At 35.3% G+C, this 21,204-nt stretch overlaps 1 protein-coding gene across 1 annotated transcript in view; it reads right to left on the bottom strand.

Moving 5' to 3' along the window:
• Nucleotides 1-21,204, bottom strand: part of LOC114335279 (nephrin-like) — an 838,863-nt gene that overhangs the window by 178,974 nt on the left and 638,685 nt on the right. The window contains exon 7 of the mRNA XM_050649180.1: nucleotides 18,353-18,512. Within this exon, the coding sequence (XP_050505137.1) occupies nucleotides 18,353-18,512 (160 nt within the window). The remainder of the gene's footprint in view (nucleotides 1-18,352; nucleotides 18,513-21,204) is intronic.

Below are 21,204 nucleotides of genomic sequence, written 5' to 3'. Positions count from 1 at the left end.
ATTTACATGACGAAGGTGTTGTGCAGGAATATTCTTATAAGAGAAACGATCGAGACAGCGCATGAAATAGATTTTGTTCATTACAATACCTGCATGCAGAATTTTGTATGGAAGATATTTCGGCACATCAGGTCACCTAGGGTAATACGATGAGTGAGAAGAGAGAGACAAGAAGAGCATGCCTAGAGGATATAGAAAAGAATGTATCTCGAGATGGTGTCAAAATAGTGATATATTCTACCAGAATTTTCTTGAAATTGCAGACCAAGAGATCGCGAATGAAAATATCCATAGTCTGAGCGTCGCACGACAGCAAAAAAACTCACAGGCACTCGACAGTTGCAGAGAAGCTAAAAACCAAAAACAATAGTATTCAGAAACTCTGTGGCACAATATGGGGCGTATCGGCATGCACACTAAGGTCTTTAGGATTAGCTATTATTTATTTTGTAGCTGAATATTGCACCCAATATGGATCAACAAGGCTCACGTTTAAAATATTGATGTCTAGCTAAACAAACCATGAGAATGACCGCTAGAGTAATCAAATCCACACCAACCCATTGCTTACCAGTGCTGAGCGACATTCCATCACCACACGTTCGCCAACTCGATTTGCTAACCAAAGAATATAAAAATATCCTTATAGGGCAGTCAATGAGGGTATTTGGCTCCGAATTTCATCCTACTAGATCGATTTACTTGATATTTTTACAGTAAGTAGGGAATAGCTCAAGAAACAAAGTCTACCCTATGCCTATGTGCGCTTTTATCTTGGGGGTGGTTTCCACCCCTTCTCGGGTGTGAAAAATGTTTTGGTTAAAATAGCCACGGAAGAGGCTAGATAACCTAATTCTAAGCAAAAACTGTTCTATAATTATTTTTTGAAAACTCAATACTTTTTGAGTTATTCGTGGTTGAAAATTGGCAATTTTCATTGGAAAATGACACCTTTTCGGACGGATTTTTGCGAATACCTTAAAAACCATGCATCTACCAAAACAACTATATAAAATATTTCTGTAGGTTATAAAAAAACAAAGAGATTCGTTCCTTCATAAATCTTCTAGTTACAATACAAAGAGGGATATGGTAGGTAAGGAGAGTTTGTTTTTTGCTGCATGCTCAAATCGGTGTATTCAACTTGAAATAACAGAGAAACTTTCGATTTTAGGTGTATAATGATACTAATAACTTTTGTAGTGCTTGAAAAGAACTTTAAAGTGAGCAATATTAAATGTCGATTACGTTTAAACTAAGCGAGATATTCTGCAAAACAGTTGATGACTAATGTATTTTAATAAGAAATAAGAAGTATACGTACTCCTCATCCATCAGAATTTAAATACATCGTTTTCCTTCTACAATACTTTTTATTATAGTGTTATTTCTATGTTAAAAAAGTTAAACTGAATTAAAATGGTTTTTGAAAAATGTAAGATCAAATTATTGAGCGCATTTTTAAATTTTCTTAAAAATCTTCCTTTTCCTTCATGTAACTCGAAAAAATAAGAGATGCGAAAACAAGATACCACACAAAAATGTAGGACTTTTTCAGATAAAAATTTCCTTTTTCTTTTTCATTACTGTATCTCTTATCATTTTCAAGTTACATGGAGAAAAAGAAGATTTTTAAGAAAATTTAAAAATGCGCTCTATAATTCGATCTTTTTTTTTAAAATCATTTATTTTAAACCCGTCCAACTTTTTGAACATAGAAGTAACACTCTAATAAAAGGTATTGTGGAAGGAAAACGATGCATTTACATTTTGGTGGATGGGGGTTAAAATTACTTCTCATTTTTTCTTAAAATACATTAGTTATCAATTTTGTTTTCTGCATATCTCACTTAGTTTTAATGTAATGGACCATTAATATAGATCACTTTAAAGGTATTTTCAAGCACAACAAAAGGTATTAGTATCATTATACACCTAAAATCGACCATTTCTGTGTTATTTCAAGTTGAATACACCAATTTGAGAATGTACCAAAAAACAAACTATTTTCACCTACCATATCTATTTTTATATTATAACTAGAAGACTTATGAAGGCAAGTGTCTCTTTGTTTTTTTATAACCTACAAAAATGTAATATAGTTTTTTTAGTTAGATGCATAGTTTTTAAGGTATTCGCAAAAAACCTTTCGAAAAGGTATTATGTTTCAATGAAAATGGCCAATTTTCAACCACGAATATCTCAAAAAGTATTAAGTTTAAAAAAAAATTATAGAACAGTTTTTGCTTAGAGAACCACCCCTAAGAAGGGTTGGGAACCACCCCCAAGATAAAAGCACACATCGGTATAGGGTAAACTTTGAATTAGGAGATAAGTAGAAGCTAGGCCCAAAATTTCATTAAAATCCATGCAGTAGGATAGAATTCGGAGGTAATATCCTATTATTGCTCCCATTGACTGGCGTATTAAAAACAGGGCGCTGCCGAATCATAACCATATAGAAGATGCAATTAAAAGTAGACTGTGCTCTAGAAAATCTCCCATACAAACCGCAGAATCGGCCGCAGCCACTTGGTTGCGGAGGCGGATCAACATGATCACCAAATGGACCCATGAATGGTCGGAAGCTTATACAAATACAATTATAATTTTCATCACAGACACCTTCTGGAGTTAACCTACCACGTAAGACATGGTGCACACTCAATCGCATCAAAATTCCATATGGTCGATATGTTATAATTGCATAAATCATCAAGCACATTATTGAGGAGTGCCACCAGCGAGTCTACGAGGGCGGTTCCCAAGATTTCCTGTTTGTGACGCGATATGATTTATGATAAAAGTGACAATGGCGAAGATGATATCAGCAGTAAAAATTCAAAACGACTCGTCAACCCCATTTGAAATACATAGGGGGTTAAAGCAGGGAGATGCGCTGGCGTGTCAACTTTTTAATGTAGCATTAGAAAAGGTCGTACGAGACGCTAATATAGATAGCAGGGGAACAATATTCAATAGATCTGTCCAAATTCAAGCATATGCAGACGACGTGGACATTATAACAAGAACCAGAGCGAGAACTGCGGAAATCCTAACCGAGCTACTAGCAGCAGCACAACGAATGGGGTTACATATAAATCAAAATATAACCAAATTCATGGCGACTAACACAAACACAAGAGCTGGAAATATTGACGCAGATCTAATCATCAATGACCAAAACTTCGAAGCGGTCAAAGAGTTCATATATTTGGGGACATCAGTTAACCCCAATAATAACACATCAGGGGAAATAAAAAGACAAATATTAATTGCAAACAGGTGTTATCATAGTCTATCAAAGTACTTAGCTAACAAACGTGTCTAAAAAACTCGTATAAGGCTGTATAGAACATTGATAGTCCCCGTTCTCACATATGGATCAGAGGCATGGACGCTAACTAAAACAGATGAATCCGCTCTATCGATTTTTGAAAGAAAGGTGCTACGTAAGATATTCGGAGCGGTCTGTGAGAACGGAATATGGAGGCGTAGATATAACTTTGAACTGCAGAATATCTACAAGCATACGTTTGGTGGAAAAGATATTATCACTATAATTAAGCGAAACCGCCTGCAGTGCGCAGGACATGTAGCCCGGGCTCCTGAATCGAACATGATAAAAAAGATTCTAACAGCGCAACCCGTGGGAATGAGAAGACGGGGTAGACCAAAGCTGAGGTGGATGGACGGGGTAACGCAAGATACTGAGAAGATCGGATTCGGCAACTGGAAAATGCAAGCAAGGGACAGAAAAGAATGGCGTAGAAAGCTTGAGAAGGTCGAGGCTCTCTAAGGTCTGTAGCACCAAGATGATGATAATGATGACGCGATATGATTATTCTCGCGATTAAAGAGACCCTGGCTCTACTGGGTCTACAAAAAAGGTCAATTCAACTGAAAGGCAGTGGTTCGATAAAGTGTGTCGCAACATAACAGAGAGAAAAAATATTGCATATCAACGACTATAACAACGACATAGAACACGACAGGCCGAGGAGGAATACAGAATGCTAAGCAGAGAAGAGAAGAAAATACATCGCAGAAAGAAAAGAGAACAAATAGAAAAAGAACTCCGAGAAATGGAAGAACTAAGTAAACCAACAGAAACCAGCAAATTTTACCAAAAACTTAACAAAAGCAGAAAAGAATTTAAACCAAGAACAATGATGTGCAGAGAAAAATAAGGAGATATAGTAACTCAACAGAGTGAAATACTACAAAGTTGGAAATAATTCTTCAAAGAAAAGTTTGAAAAAGAAAACGGAGATCCTCTCTATGATGGAATTATACTGGATCAAACGGATACCAGAGAAACAAACCCATCTTCAGTAGCTGAAATGCAAGAATCAGCTACCAGACTGAAAAACAACAAGTCATCTGGATTAGACAACATTAGCATAGAATTAATAAAGGAAGGCGGAAACTCCCTATTGAATGCGATACACAAACTAATAGTGAATATATTGGGCGAGCAGCAGGCACACCTAAACTGACCATGTACTGACCACGGAGAGGTGAATGGCTAATTTTAGTCATACTTTCCACATACAGAATCTGCACTTTTTATTTTAAAAATTCATAACTTTTACTATAATAAGACTAAATGCTTAAAACATGTTACATTGTCTTTAAAAAAGTGAGCAATTATATTTATATTGTACACGCTTTAGAAAAAAAAAACATTAAAATAGGACAGAGTTGTAGCAAGTTAAACGCAAAAAAAGAAATTTCATTTTTTTTTATTTTTAGGGTAAAATTGCGATTTTCACAATATTTCCCCACCTAAAATTTAAAATAAACTTCATTTTAGTTTTCATCACCATCAGAAATATTAAGTAAAACCAAAATTAGCCATTTATCACCCATGGTCAGTTCTCGAAAAATAAGCGTTATTTTGGGGATTTATAACGTCGATAGTAAAAGTTGCACCATTTTTTTCTATAAAATATTTTGATCTAAAACTTTCCAGAAAACTTCTCTGTAGTCGACGTTTTAACACAGATGTGATTAAAAAGCTAAATTTTAAATTTCGTCACTCAACTTTTGCAATTAATCATTGCAATTCAGGAATCTGCACCGTTCACATTAAAAAATTCATAACTTTTATAGAATAAGATTGAAAGCTTGAAACAGGTAGCGTTGTCTTCAAAAAGATGAGTACTATATACTGCAAAAATTTCAGAAAAAAAATATTAAAATGAAACAGATTTGTAGCGAGGTAAATGCAAAAAACCTGATTTTATCTTTTTTTAGGGTAAAATTGTGATTTTGACAATGTTCCCCCAAATAAAATTCAAGATAAACCTCATTTTCGTTTTCAGCACCATCAAAAACATAAAGTATGACTAAAATTAGCCATTCACCCCACCGTGGCTAGTATCTCGAGAAATAAGCGTTTTTTTGGGGGTCTGCCGTTCGTCTATATGGAATAATAAACAACTGCCACAAGACTGGAATACCGGAGTAATGGCAGCTATGTACGCCGTTGCTCCCGATTGGCGGTGCTAGTGTAGTTGTAGTTGGAGGTCAACGTTTTGACAATTCGTGAAGTTTGTATATGGTGTTTTTGATTACGATTTAATAAATAATAAATTATTGCCGAAAAATACGGACCTTGGACTGCTTGTGCGTTAAAAAACGAATTGAGGAGAAGAAATGCGAGAGTTACTGGAAAAAGGGAAGCCCTTATCGAATGATAAACTATATTAATCATCGTCTCAATGTTGTATTTCTATAGCTCAGAGGGTATAGAACTGAGGGTATTTATTTGGTATTGATTCACTCCCCTCACGAGTCTAACAACTGTGTATATATCTGCCTTACTTTTTTATCAATTTAAAATTTTTTCAAATAAGTGCGCTCAGCATTAATTTTTGTGTTTATCTCATTTAAAAATGTGATATTTTTCACATATTTTCAAAATGTGGCCTCCATGACAGTTGCGCATTTGGTGTAAATTTGGTTTAAGCATGGGTTGAGCGCAGTTGATTCTGCAATGTTGCCTTATTTAAAAAAATATAATTCCTTATGGAAATATAGAATGTGTTAATTTAATTAAGTATAATTTTGGATGTTTGTCTAGGTGAAAGGCGACCTTAAATTTAAGGTGAAATTAGAAAAATTCAGGTTAGGTTTGAATAGGTTATGTTTTAGTCACTAAAGAATATTTGAAGGTCACTTTAATTTTCGGTTATTAACTTGTTTATATTATTTTCGATGACGCTAGGTTAGGTTTCGTCGGGTTTTGTTTTAGTGACTAAAAAATATTGAGAACTTGAGAAATATTTCAAATTATTATTTCACATTTTTCTATATTATTATTGCAAATATATTTTTTTATATTTTCACTCCGTAAAAAGCGATTGTACATGTGGCAACAGTGTGAATGTATATAAAATTGCATAAATATCTTAATCCCTGCGTTTATAATAAATTTTAATATGAGTTTTATAGTGAAGTATTCAATTTTTTACAGTCGAATCTCTAGGGGCAATACGTAATCTGTTCCAACAAAATGTTTATTGCAGATACGTGCATTTATTGTTGGCACATATTTATCCCTTCTTATTGCTACAATCCACTTTTTTCTCATCAGCATATCTTTGGGAAACCTGTGTCCTGACTTTCTCGATGAGCACAAATGCACAGCACAATATTGAGGGATTTTATTTTTTTAATTTTAATTCACACAGCGAAACAAATATGCAATATTTATTTACAAAAAGATTGATTTGAAGTATTGACGTAAGTTAACGTGACCTCCAACTACACGAGCGCCACCTACGTTGAGCTTTCCAGATTAGCTGCCATTATTCCACTACATAAAAAGGGAGATCAGCTTTAATGTAAAAACTACCGGGCAATAACGCTACTGACTGTGGCATATAAAATGTTGTCAAATATTGTGTATGAGCGATTGAGACCATATGTGGAACAAATAGTTGGGGGAAATCAATGTGGTTTCTGCAGGCAGTAATCCACAATAAATCAGATCGTCGTCTTGAGGCAAATCTTGGAAAAGACTAGTGAATTTAATATAGACACACATAATCTCTTCATTGATTTTGAGAGTGCCTGATGTGGCTCATGATAGCATCCATCGAGAATTTCTGATCCAAGCCCTAAAAGAGTTCCAGAGAAGATATTCCAACTCAATGATATAGTAAAATAATCACTTAAAGTAAAAAGCAAAATTCGAATTCAAAACGCACTGACAGATACAATCGATGTTAGAACGGGCCTACGACAGAGAGATGCCTTATCTTGTATTATATTCAACATCACGCTAGAAAAAATAATTAGAGAGTCAAAAGTCAACACCTGAGGAACAATAATAACAAAAAGTGTACAAATATTGGCATTTGCAGATGATGTTAATATCATAGCTAGAAGCGAAAGAGAGATGATAGAAGCATTTAATGCGATAGAAAGAGCGACACAAAACTGTGGCCTAAACATTAATGAAATAAAAACCAAATACATAAAGGCTAGCAAATCGACAGGCCAAATAAACTTACAGAATCTGACAATAGGAGACTATAACATGAAAAGCGTGAAAAAATTTAACATATATACATAGGTTCACTAGTTACCGCAGATAACAATGTCAGTGAAAAAGTTAAGAGAAGAATATATGTATTGCTAATAATACATATTATAATGCACTAATAATTAAACATCTAAGATCTAACATCATCACAAGAAAGACCAAATGCAAAATATACAAAACCCTGATAAAACCGGTTCTTTTATATGGATCAGAGACATGGACACTGTCGACAAGCGGTGAGAACCTATTAGGTACGTTTGAACGCAAAATCATTAGACACATATATAATGGGGTGAAAGAAAATGAGGTACGGCGCAGAAGATATAATTTTGAACTATACGCAGCATTCAACGAACCCGACGTCATAACATCCATAAAGATCGGACGTCTGCGCTGGATGGGCCATGTTGAACGGATGTTTGGAGACTAAAATAACAAAATATATAATGAGGCAGACACCAGTAGGGAGAAGGTCATAGGGAAGACCCAAACTTAGGTACGTGGAACAAGTGGAATATGATCTGAAAACACAAGGGCACCCGAAGTCCCATGTAAGGACAATATTAACATTATGTCACATAGCTCTGTAACCAAAGAACTTAGAGACCTAATTTTTTTTATTTTGACACTAGATGTATTGTCTAGTCCCGCCTAGAGTTTTGTAAAGTTATAGTGAAAAAAAGATTTATTTTAAGATTTTTTAAAATACTCTTACAAAAAGCTCAAAAGAGTTTATTTTTTATTGTACTTGTTTTTGTATATTTTTCAATAAAACTTTAAGCGGAACTTGATATTGTCTATCTACAACTACTATAAAAATTTGGACTTTCTATCATCTAAGGATCCAGATATATTTGGCATCAAAAGTTAAAACCCTAGTGTTCGGGAAATTGCAAAAACATAAAACACTCTAATAGGCTATAAAGGTACCGGTACATGGTAAGTTGAGTGCAGACTTTCAAAAAACAAATAATTCTGTAACCATGGATATTTTATACTATATTGTCTTATATATCGTTGGAAAGAGAAGATTTCAGAGAATAATTTTCAATCATAACCGAGAAAAACTTAAAAATTGAATTTTCGACCTTTGCTGCTTTGGCTTTCGGACTTTGGATTGCCAACTGGAAAAACAAAGCAAGCAACAGAACAGAATGGCGGAAAATCCTAGATCAAGCCAGGACCACAAAAAGGGTTGTCGAGCTACTGATGCTGATGATGATGATGACCTAATACTAATTACTCTTTGACTTTGTTAAACAGTTGGTGACCAACAATTCGAAAATGTGGTGTCGTTTATCAGTAGAACTGATTTTACTCTCCATACTATATTGCTGTGTCACATGGAAGTAATAAATATGTACTCCTATACATGTATAGACGACATCGGTTCCATATTCCACGTTAACACCGCTACCTTTGATGTTTGGAATAACCAACGACGGACAGCTTAACCCGAAACCACGGTTTCGATATAATGGATGAGATATCTGATCACACTTCACGTCGGCGTCGCTTCGTGTACAAAATCGCTGCATGTTGCAACATATACTGCTCAACAATTGAGGTGGATATTTTTATTACTCATAATTTTGCCTTAAATAAGTATTCCGACTGAATTGCAATGGATACGGCTCTGAACAAAAATTGATAGCCAATGCTTTTTACAAGCTACTTTTTATTTTTTGGTTTTTTTACTTTTCTGTAAATAAAACTATGGTTTAATACACTTGAGAGCAAAATAATCGACTCACTTGCTGAATAATTATACACGTGGAATTTCCTAAACCTGTTGTCCGATTTGAGTGATTTTTTAGTATGTTATAGCCTTATTATTTAAGAAAATCGATGTAATATTATTGTTGCTATACAGGTAAAGGTCATTTTATACCGGGTGTAACAATCATACTGTGTTTTTTCTTAAAGGTCGGAACACCCTGTGGAGTATTCTAGCATATAAAAAATATTTAAATTAAAATTCAATTGTAGGCTTAGGCATTATTAACATTTTCTTTTTTGACTCATTTGCTTATGTTGGATAATAAAAAGTTAGGTACGTTTAAGAAAAAAAAACACCCTATGATTGTTACACCCGGTATAAAATGACCTTTACCTGTCTAGCAATAATAATATTACATCGATTTTCTTAAATAATAAGGCTGTAATATATTAAAAAAATCACTCGAATCGGACAACAGGTTTAGGAAATCCGAGACTTCTAACGTGTACAATTCAGCAAGTGAGTCGATTATTTTGCTCTCAAGGGTAGTTATTTATGTATCAAGGGCAATAAATAGATGTTTATACCCTAAGGGCGACAAGCTAATAAACTCGAGGGCCTCTGGCCCGAGGGTATAAACATCTAATAATTCACGTGGTGCATACAAAACTTTATGTCATTACCGGTTCATTGCATCAAATAAAGTTTTAATTTTATTTTATATTAATTAGAAGTAATATTGTATCGCAGCAGGTATTTAGTACCGTTGCTAGGAAAGTAATGTTTGTTAGTAATTTGTTATCAGTAGTAATAACCCAAGGACATTGATAATTGTTCGAAAAAATTTTATAACAGATTTCGAAAGCTTGTTGCTTGGAAACAGACCGACGCCGTAGGCGGAGGTCTGTTGCCTGTAAGCAACAAGCTTGAGAAAGTTGTTAAAAAATTTTTGAGCATTTATCAATGTTCGAGAGTTATTCGGATAGAAACAATTTATTTAAATGTGCAATTAACAATTCTTCCACCGTCCGATTTCCATCTAATTCATATTTTCTATCATTGCAAAAGTCCATAAACGCTTTCCATACAAATTTTTTACTGTAAACAGTATTCTTTGGTATATTTGATTCGATAATTTCATTCATATTCTCATCAGTATTACAACCAAATCGTGACATTTTGAAATATTGAATATTTGAAATGTCAAAATCGAAATGAAACGAAATGTAGGTATCCATAGCTACATGATTGGTCGAGACGATGAACCGAACGATGGGTAAACACTTGTCCAAAGTTGTATCTGAACATCAGCGAGATTGGGATCAACACATTCATTTATTCCTGATGGCCTACCGCTCGGCCGTGAATGAAACTATAGGTCAAACACCAACCTGCTTGATGTTGGGTCGTGAAGTTCGTTTGCCCTGCGACCTAGAGTTTAGCTGCAGACCTTCCGAGGAACATGTTGCAGGCGAAGAGTACGTCGACCGCCTGAAGTTACGAATGAACAACATTCATGACCTTGCCCGACAACACATCCAGATAGCCAGTGGCAGAATGATAGATTCATGTGATTCTCGATGCAAGAATGAAAGCTTCGAAGTAGGTGATCTTGTCTGGCTTTATAATCCACAACGTCGTCGAGGCTTGCGTCCTAAACTGCAAAGACAATGGGAAGGTCCGTATGAAGTTAAGAAGAGAATAAATGACGTAATATACAGAATTAAGAAGTTGCCAAACGGTAAACCAAAAGTTATTCACACAAATCGTCTTGCACCATATGCTGGCTAAAACGAAACAGAATAAGCCCGAGTCCTCCAACAGGAGATGAAAGAAGCCGCACAGCCAAGTTTTAATCAATTTATGTCAAATTACGCAGAGAGAAAGAGTGCTAGATTCGGCGTGACCACAGAAGTTCAGTAAGATCTGTTTGGTGTTCCAGAAAACGTCTCTCTAGCCCACTGTGTTGCCCAAGACCTCGAGATGACTAAAGGAATCTCGTCCGTATTCAATAGAAAGTTCGGCCGCCTGGACCAGTTAAGAAATCAGCAGCCTAAAATTGGAAGAGTACTGCGATTGGAAGATGGTCCTCGATCTTTGCTGTATATGGTGACCAGAAAGTCTTATACGGACACGCCAAACTACGAGAACATATGGCGTGCTCTAACTAATTTGAAGAAAATCGTGTGTAATTATGGCATCAAAGATTTGGCTTTACCAAAAATAGGCCATGCAGTAGAAAATCTGGATTGGAAGATTGTGAGAAGCATGCTTGAAGTGATCTTCAGAGAAACTGGCGTACGAATTACTGTGTATTGCATGAACCCAAAGATGTCATACCCTTCAAAGACAGTAGACTGTTACTTCTTTTCTAGGGGTATATGCAGAGCTGGAGAATCCTGTAGATTCCGCCATCCTGGGCCATCTAGAGTTGCTGATCGGGACGCTCAGCTCTTAAAAAGGGAGCAATGTAGCAAAACAATGAATCACCGGCCGCCATTAGCACCTCGAGACGTAAGCCGAGAATATTCTGGTCGAAGCACGATATACGAGGAATCGACGCGCGGTGGTTGGAAGGTCACACGATAGTCAGAGAGCTAGCTGGCTTAGCCTGGAATGATCGAGAATAATGGCTAGGGTATAAACTAACCGAGAGTATTATTTTAACAATAATCACGCTACAATATAGAGGCACAAACTCGGAAAATAAGATTTATCGGGTATTCCAATTCCTTGAGTTACTGGCTATCCAACGGCGACCTTTACTTTGACCTTGACCTTCAACGGACATCATCTTCTAGAGTTTCGAGGGTTTTTGGCATTAACCTTTAACTACACGCGCTGGCGTACTTTTTACGCCAGATATAATAATTCTACTGGAAATATATTTAAAAATTTAATTTTTGACCTTGCTTATTTTTCTAACCTATCACTGGAATGTGCTTTACAATTTGGTTTTAGTTTCGTTATAATCGGCGTTCTGGAAAGATCGTAATTTACATTTTATTATTTGTTGTTTCCGGTGGTGGACAATATACCCCAGGATTATATTACTATAAGTCGTAATATAAGTACATATTTTAATTCTTTTTTAGTCATTATGGCAAAAAATATATTTTTCTTTGTAAACAATACTTTTTCTTCTGTAAAAAATCACATTTAAAAATTTTTTTTATTAGTAATTTTATTTATCATGGAATCTAGTTATTCCATGATTCCAGTTATAAATCCCAATTGGCTTACTGAAAAGGAACTCCAAGTATTCACTGATGCCGAATAAGGTTTATAACAAACAACTACGTGTATTTTTTCAAAAAAAAATTAAACAAATCCGCTGTTTTTAAGTGTATTTTCTTGTGGCGTACAAAGTACGCCACGCGTGTAGTTATGTTATAACTTGATGCGCGGTTAGTTAAAGGTTAAATTGGTATAAACAGATTACTCATGGGTTTTTGGGATCGCTAAACACGAATATGCCATCAGAATTGATCTCCGGAACACGTGGTGGCCAGAGCTAATGCAAGAGACGTCATCTTATAGATTTAGATGTTTTCGTCTTTTAATTGATGCAAATGAATTACTGGAGGGTTTTTGAGTTCGCTAAACACGAATATGCCACCAGAACCAACTCCCGGAGTACCTGGTTTCCAAGGTCAATGCAAGGGGCTCCCGGAGTATCGAGAGTATTCGGTACTACATTAATGCAATCGGATTAGTTATAGGTTTTTGGGTTTGCTGAACACGAATACGTGATCAGTACAAACACAGGAGCACCTGGTGCCTAAGACAGATTATCTTCTGGAGTTTTGAAGGAATCAAAAGGATTACTCTTAGGTTCTTGGGGTTTCTGAACATGCATGCACTATCAGATTCGACCCACAGATTCGGATTGGTACACACCGAGTACTCTGAGGTTTTCTGAGTTGCTGTTCAAAGAAAGCGTACAAATTGGTGAAAAGTTTTTTTCTAATTGTAGATTTTTATTAAAATAATGTTTATGTATATGGTATATGTAAACTCAATTTATATCTGTCAATGTTTTTCCTTCATTTATTTTAAGATCGATTTACTTATATTATATTTTGATAGTATTATTCATCGTGGTCACTAGATACTCCAGAGTCATTTATCTAAGTCATTTTCGTGTTCAGCAACCCCCAAAACACAAGAGTAATCAGCTTGCATCAATTTATTACCGAAAATTCTCGAAACCCCAGAAGATGACGTGCCTTAGGCACCAGGTACCCCGGTGTCTGTTCTGATGGCGTATTTGTGTTCAGGAGCTATTTAATTCCGAAACCTGTCGAAACTTCAGAAGACCTGCATTAGGCACCAGGTGCTCCGTGGGTCGGATCTGATGGCGTATTCACGTTCTGCAGCCCCAAAAACCTGTGAGTAATCAGTTTACATTAATTTAGTACCGAAAATTTTCGAATCTTTAAAGCATCACCTGCCTTAAGCACCAGGTACTCCGATGTCTGTTCTGATGGGGTATTCGTGTTCAGTAACTGCAAAAACCTATGAGTAATCCGTTTGCATCAATGTATTACCGAAGACCCTCGAAACTCCAGGAGTCCCTTACATTGACCTTGGAAACCAGGTGCTCCGAGAGTCGGTTCTGGTGGCATATTCGTGTTTAGTGACCTCAAAAAACCCTCCAGTATATCATTTTCATCAATTAAATGCCGAAAACCATCAAAACTCTAGAAGATGACGTCCCTTACAGTGGCCCTGGCCATCACGTCCTCCGGAAGTCAATTCTGATGGCATATTCGTGTTTAGCGATCCCAAAAACCTATGAGTAATCTGTTTATGTCAATTTAATGCTGAAACCCCTCGAAACTCTAGAAGATGACATCCGTTGAAGGTTAAGGTCCAAAGTAAAGGTCGCTATTGGATAGTCAGGAAAAAATCCTAGACTACTAGTACTTTTATTTAATCCAAACTTCTACATGTTGTCAGATAACCAGTAATTCAGGGAATTGGAATACCCGGTAAATCTTATAATTTTACGAGTTTGTGCCTCTATATCTTGAAATCACGATAACACGATTGAGATGTGACCATAAGAACTTTTTATCAGGATGCTTCAAAGAGTATTTTCCCAAAGTATGAACTAAATCCACTGGGACCTAATTTCCATAAGGTTTGTGCGGGGTAATTTGTTCGGAGTAAATATTAAAAAGGAGAGAGGAGATAACACATCCCTGTCGTACACCTTTTCTGATCCTTATGTTCTCTGTGAACCAATTGCCAACTTTTAGCCTGTCTGATTCCAGTAGAGACTTGTCACCATTCGGATATCCTTACCATCAATTCCTACGTTTTGGAGAATTTCGATTAGCTGGTCATATCTTACATTGTCAAAGGCCTTCGAGTAATCTACAAAGCACACATAGACATCCCTGTCGATATCTCTACATCTCTGTACCAATACTTGCAAGCAAAACACTTCCTTCGTTGTGTCCAGAGCGTTTCTAAAACCAAATTGTGACTCGTTGATTTCCGCTTCACACTTGTTGCAGATTCTGTTATATATGATTTTGGTGAAGACTTTGAAAATCGTTAAAAAAAGATTAGAAACTGTGCAACTTAAACAGATATTGCGTTGAATATAGAAACGATTGGTAAAATATGGGAAGTTTCTTTCAAAAATAGATACTTCGCCTCAACGCCTCTAAAATCCAAGTAACCTGTTTCCAACTAAACAAAAATTTGGCCTCCAGAACACTTAACGTTCACTTTGATAATACACGACCCAACCACAGTAATTAACAAAATACCTAGGCGTAACTTTGGACAGAACGTTAACTTTTAGAGAACAGCATTTAAGTATAGCTGTCGCGAATATAAAACCCATAAATTACATCATTCAGAAGCTCTGCGTCACAACATGGAGGCATTGGCATCCATACTCCGATCTTTACGCTCATCTATTATTTATTGTGTAGCTAAATATTACGCTCTAATACGGATCAACAACGCTTTTGGTCAAAAGATTGATTTTGAGCTAAACAACACTATGACAATGATCGCTGGAATAATCAAATTCACTTCAACCCATTGGCTATCATTACTGAGCGACTTTTCACCACCACACCTTCGCTGACTTAATCTGCTAACCTAAGAATACAAAAAGATCCTTAACAACACGCCGCTGCCGATTCACACCTATATTTACACCTCGTCTGCCTGCCATTCTGTGGAAAGTGTTTCGCTAGTATAAGTTCATTACATAAAACTTGCTGGTAAAGTCGAAGTATCAGTCATTCACTCACTAGTGCAATCTGATTTCTATCAAAGCAACCTACTGCATCTACTTTAAACAAAGTATAAAAATAATGCAATGGCAGAACCTGCTGATAAAGGCGACGTAAAGAGAATGCGCTTTCATACAGGGTGAGTCATGAGGAACTGTACATATTCCTATCTCATATAGAGGCCCCTATGGGGAATGACAAATGATCATTAAAAAGTGTCTGCTCCCATTGTTTAATAATATACAGGGCGAGTTTCGCATTGAAAAAATTTCACCCTGTATACGCTTTTTGAAAACTCTAATATTAATTTTACAAATTAGACAAATAGGCAATTAAAATGACATATTTATTTTTTTCCCACACGATTACTTAATTTTTTATAAAAAAATCAAATTTGACTATGAATTAAAAATTGGGTAAAGTGAACCATAGATTTAAAAAAAATTAACTTTTATTACAAAAATAAATTTTTTTAAACAAGTATTTGATTTATGCTACCACCCAATCAACTGATTTATTCAAACTAGAAAAAAATCCGGTCAGGCTTTAAAAAATTAGTTCGTTTGGGTCTTAGAAAAAATTTCACCCTGTATACGCTTTTTTAAAACTCTAATATGAATTTTACAAATTAGACAAGTAGGCAATTAAAATGGCATATTTATTTTTTTCCCCACACGATTACTTAATTTTTTATTAAAAAATCAAATTTGTCAAAATCGCAATTTTACCATAAAAATAAAAAAAATTAAACAACGTTTTTCTTAAAATTAAAAGTTTCACCATTTTTTTTTTCTATAACACGTCTAGATCTAAAACTCCCCATAACACTTCTCTTTGAACTCTATAGTTTAACATAGACGTGATCAAATAGATAAATTTTAAATTTTTTCACTTAATTTTTGCAATTTAACTTTGCAATTCACGAAGCTGAACCTTTTATTTTTAAAAATTCATAACTTTTACGAGAAGAAAACTGAAAGTCTACAACAATTGTCATAGTCTTCACAATGGTAAGAGATATGTGCTGTAAAAATTTCAGAAAATTTTTTTTAAATGGAACGTTGTAGCGAGTTAAACCATGATGTCATCTTTTTTTTTTCATTTTTTGGTTAAAATTCCTATTTTGACAAATTTGATTTTTTAATAAAAAATTAAGTAATCGTGTGGGAAAAAATAAATATGCCATTTTTATTGTCTATTTGTCTAATTTGTAAAATTCATATTAGAGTTTTCAAAAAGCGTATACAGGGTGAATTTTTTTCTAAGACCAAAACGAAAAAAATTTTTAAATCCGGGCCTGATCTTTTTCTAGTTTGAATAAATCAGTTGATTTGGTGGTAACATAAATTAATTATTTGTTCAAAAAAAATAAATTTTTGTAATAAAAGTATTTTTTTTTTAATCTATGGTTCACTTTACCAAACTTTTAATTATTATTCATAGTCAAATTTGATTTTTTTTATAAAAAATTAAGTAATCGTGTGGGGAAAAATAAATATGCCATTTTAATTGCCTATTTGTCTAATTTGTAAAATTAATATTAGAGTTTTCAAAAAGCGTATACAGGGTGTAATTGTTTCTAAGACCCAAACGAACTAATTTTTTAAAGCCGGACCTGATTTTTTTTTTAGTTTTAATAAATCAGTTGATTAGGTGGTAATAGTGTAACGATTGACCAAAATAAGAGACAGATCGATCTGACCGTTCAAAAATTATAACGAAATAAATTTCTGTCAAAATGCGAAACTCGCCCTGTATATTATTGAACAAGGGGAGCAGACACTTTTTAATGGTCATTATTTGTTATTCCCCATAAGAGCCTCTATACGAGGTAGGAGTATGTACAGTTCCTCATGACTCACCCTGTATATCGGTGGCTCATCAGATCAGGTATTCAGACGATACAGTTATTTTACGTGATGACATGAATGAATTACAATGCCTTTTAAATGCCATTGACACAGCGGAAAGAGAGTTTGGCCTAAACAACTGTTCAATTATAATTCAAAGAGTATCCAGTTTTAAATATCTTAGTTGCCATATTACTGAAGAACTTAGATCAAGAAAAAGAAATAAAATATAGAATCGAGATAGCTGGCACATTTTTAAAAATGCGGTCATTCTTCTGTAATGATAACTTGCAACTTAAACCTCGAAAGCGCATGATTAAATGTTACATTTTTGGTCAGTCCTCTTATACGGTGTCGAAGCATGGACATTAAAAATATCCACCATTAATCGTTTGGAGGCCTTTGAAATATGGCTGCACAGACGTACACTAAAAATACCATTGACGGCTATGGTGATAAATTAATGTGGCAGTCCTTATGAGAGGAAATGCTGCTCGCGAGCTGCTTGATAACATCAAATGTAGAAAGATGGCCTATTTTGGACACGTAGTAAGGGGAGACCGATATAATATTCTTCAACTTATTATGATACGTTAAATCGAAGAACGCAGAGGAATTGGTAGAAAACAGGCCCCTTGGTTGAAGCATATTAGGGAGCGGACGGGAATAAAGAAAGCAGTGCAAGTATTTAGAATGGGTCGAGACAGAGACAGTTTCGACATGTTAATCGCCAACGTCAAGGGGACTTGATAGGGCTCTTTAAGGAGATATCGGTGGTTAATACAAAACCCTGCATTCTAACATATTTCTTCACTTCAAGTGTTGAGCAGTATATTTTTAAATCAAAAGCACCTAGCGTTTTCATCAAGACTCTAGACTTTAAAGTACACAACAGATTTTCCTTCATTATGCTTATTAATCTTAATATACCTATAATTAAATATTTTAGTCATTAGGGTGTACATACATAGGACGTTGAGGTAGAATGGATTACTCTCTCCGTCACCTTCGGTATTGTACCCCACACATGTATAGTTTCCGGCTGTGGATCTTGATACGCCCTGCAGCACGAGACTTTGATTGCTGATAATTATTCCGGCATTCACGTTTATGTTCAGAAGTTTTCCCTGCAATGAAAGCAAATTATTAGAAAAGCAAAAAAGAACAACGATTTTCATTTTGATTAAAGTTTTCTACATGCTATGAGGAATAGAGTTCTTGCAAATATATTATTTCTAAACTTAAAATTTATATGTTTACCCCATTCCACGAATATACAACCCTCTTGGGTTATCGCGACAACGAATATTTTACTGTGCAAACTATGAAGAACGAAAGTAAATTGCAAATTATATTGTTGTTTATTGTAGTAATTATTAGAGCAAAATACTTTCGTACTTCTTATGTTGCACACTAAAATATTCGTTGTCGCGATAATCCAACACAGTCGTATATTCGTGGAATACACCATATCGCACTGTTGTACCAGTTGACAAAAACTCTTTTATCTTAAATATTTTGTTCAATTTTCCACATGGGAAAAATTATATGTTTTTGCTGTAACAAATCCTAAATTACCACGATTATTTTTTTCACCTGTCAAATTCTGACGTTTTTGCTTTTTCAGCAAATCACCACGCGTCGTTTTAGCCAATTATTGAGTGTAATACTGATAAAACAGCCTCTTCCTTGATAAAACAGTCTCTTCCCTGATAAAACTTAAGGTACCCTAAATTTCACATAATACGTACATATCTGTGTTTACTAACTTAATTTATGAACAGCCCTGGTACATAGATATTTTAAAAACACTAACCTCGATATACTCAGATTTTCTACAGTTTTTATTTTCAAAATAAATATTTCTAAACTTTTCATAAACGTTATAATAATTGTTAATTTTCGATTTAAACAGTTTTTTTTTAATGTATTAACAATATAATAAATAGGTGGACCGGCCCTGGCAAGGTATGGTGAAGTTGTACTGATATTGTTGTTTAGGCAATACGTAAAGTATCCTTAACAATAGTAACCTATACTTATTGTACGGTTATAGAGTATATTCCCATAGGTAAGCTGGTTAAGAGTAGATAACGATTTTTCATATGTAATTTAAAGTATTATCTGCATAAATGGCACAAAGAATATTTGCTACGAGAGGTATATGGTTCAAAATGCATACAGTATCACGACTAATAAGTTATGTTCACATACATGTAGAGTACTTACAGTTTTATTCCTTGATGACGTGTCACATCAGAGCTCTGATTGAATTCCATAATCCATTTGGTTCATTTGTAAGGCACTCACTAATACGCTAAATAAATCATCGTCGATAATACTGAGCAGATTGAATTATCTGAGCGGTATAAAACGATAGCAAAAAAAAGCCGGTAAAATGCGGCCTTTTTACGAATAGCGGGAGCGTCGATAGATTAGAGATGATTCTCGTTAGGAAGCTTTTGACGATCTGCCCCGGCGAGGGGTTCAAATGCGAGTCTCAACAATAATCTGGAGTTTCCAGAAAGGTTACATAAATACTACTTGAATTTTAAGTAATCAGTAGTACAGGGGCGTAACTAATTATTTTAGTGAGCCGTGTATAATATATTTATTGTACATATTGCCGGGGGCGACAGGCGAGAGAGATGGCCTATATCACCTCGAAGAGAGGGGATTGGCAAAGATGTGCACAACGATAAGAAATGTTTGAAGAAATTAGAGTTTATATACACAAGGGGTAACAACGATAAAATGGAGGAAAACGATAAGTTTTCCCCCTAGGGATAGATTTTAATCTTCCAGGGGAATCACAGCGATTTTCGTAATACCACGAAGAAAATCACCGTGAGTAGTGTGAATCTTGACAGTACGAACTAGACCATCCTTACCAGGCAATACATCTATTACCCTGGCAGTTGGCCATAAGAGTGGAGGAGTACCATCCTCCTTCAACAGAACCAAATCCCCGATCTTGACAGGGTCAGTAGGGTCGGTCCATTTATTTCTTTGCTGCAGGAGGCAAAGATAGTCTTTTTTCCACAATTTCCAAAATTGCTGTTGAATTTTACTAATACGCTGAAAAAGATTCAACCTATTTTCAGGTATCTCTGAAACACTTGGTTCAGGGGGCGCGGTTAAACTTCTTTGAACTAAGAAGTGAGCTGGAGATAGGAAAGCGAAGTCATTGGCGTCAGACGACATCCTAGTGATGGGTCTCGAATTTAGAATAGCCTCGATTTGGCATAATACTGTGTTAAACACTTCAAAGGTGAAGTGGGAATTTCCTATAATTCGATAGAGGTGATACTTCACACTCTTTATTCCTACCTCATGGAGGCCGAATTGATGGGGGTTGCGGGGAACACCCATCTTGAAAGTTATGGAGTTTTGAGTACAGAATTCCTTAATCTGTTCCGAATTATTTTGATTTAAGAAAAAATCATAGAATTCGCGCATTTCATTTTTTGCCCCATGGAAATTTGTGGCATTGTCGCTCCAAATAATACTGGGCGTGGATCTTCTGGCAATAAACCTTTTCAGAGTAAGAATATAGGCTTCTGCGCTTAATCCTGTGACGAGTTCGATATGAACACATTTAGTGCTCATGCAAATGAAATAGGCTACGTATGCTTTGTAAAGCGGTGCCTTCCTCAAATGTGAGGACTTAATTAAGAAGAACCCCCCATAGTCCACTGAGACGACTTGGAAGGGTCTAGTGGGGAGTACACGATCGGGATGCATATCTGCCATCTGTTGAACAGAATTGGGTGTCATGAATCGGAAACAGTTTACACACTTACGAATTAAGCGTTTAAT

This window comes from Diabrotica virgifera, chromosome 4, assembly GCF_917563875.1.
Source record: "Diabrotica virgifera virgifera chromosome 4, PGI_DIABVI_V3a".
In the NCBI taxonomy this organism is placed as follows: domain Eukaryota; kingdom Metazoa; phylum Arthropoda; class Insecta; order Coleoptera; family Chrysomelidae; genus Diabrotica; species Diabrotica virgifera.
The sequence above is the reverse complement of the archived record's forward strand: the minus strand, read 5'-3'. Positions and strand labels throughout refer to the sequence as shown.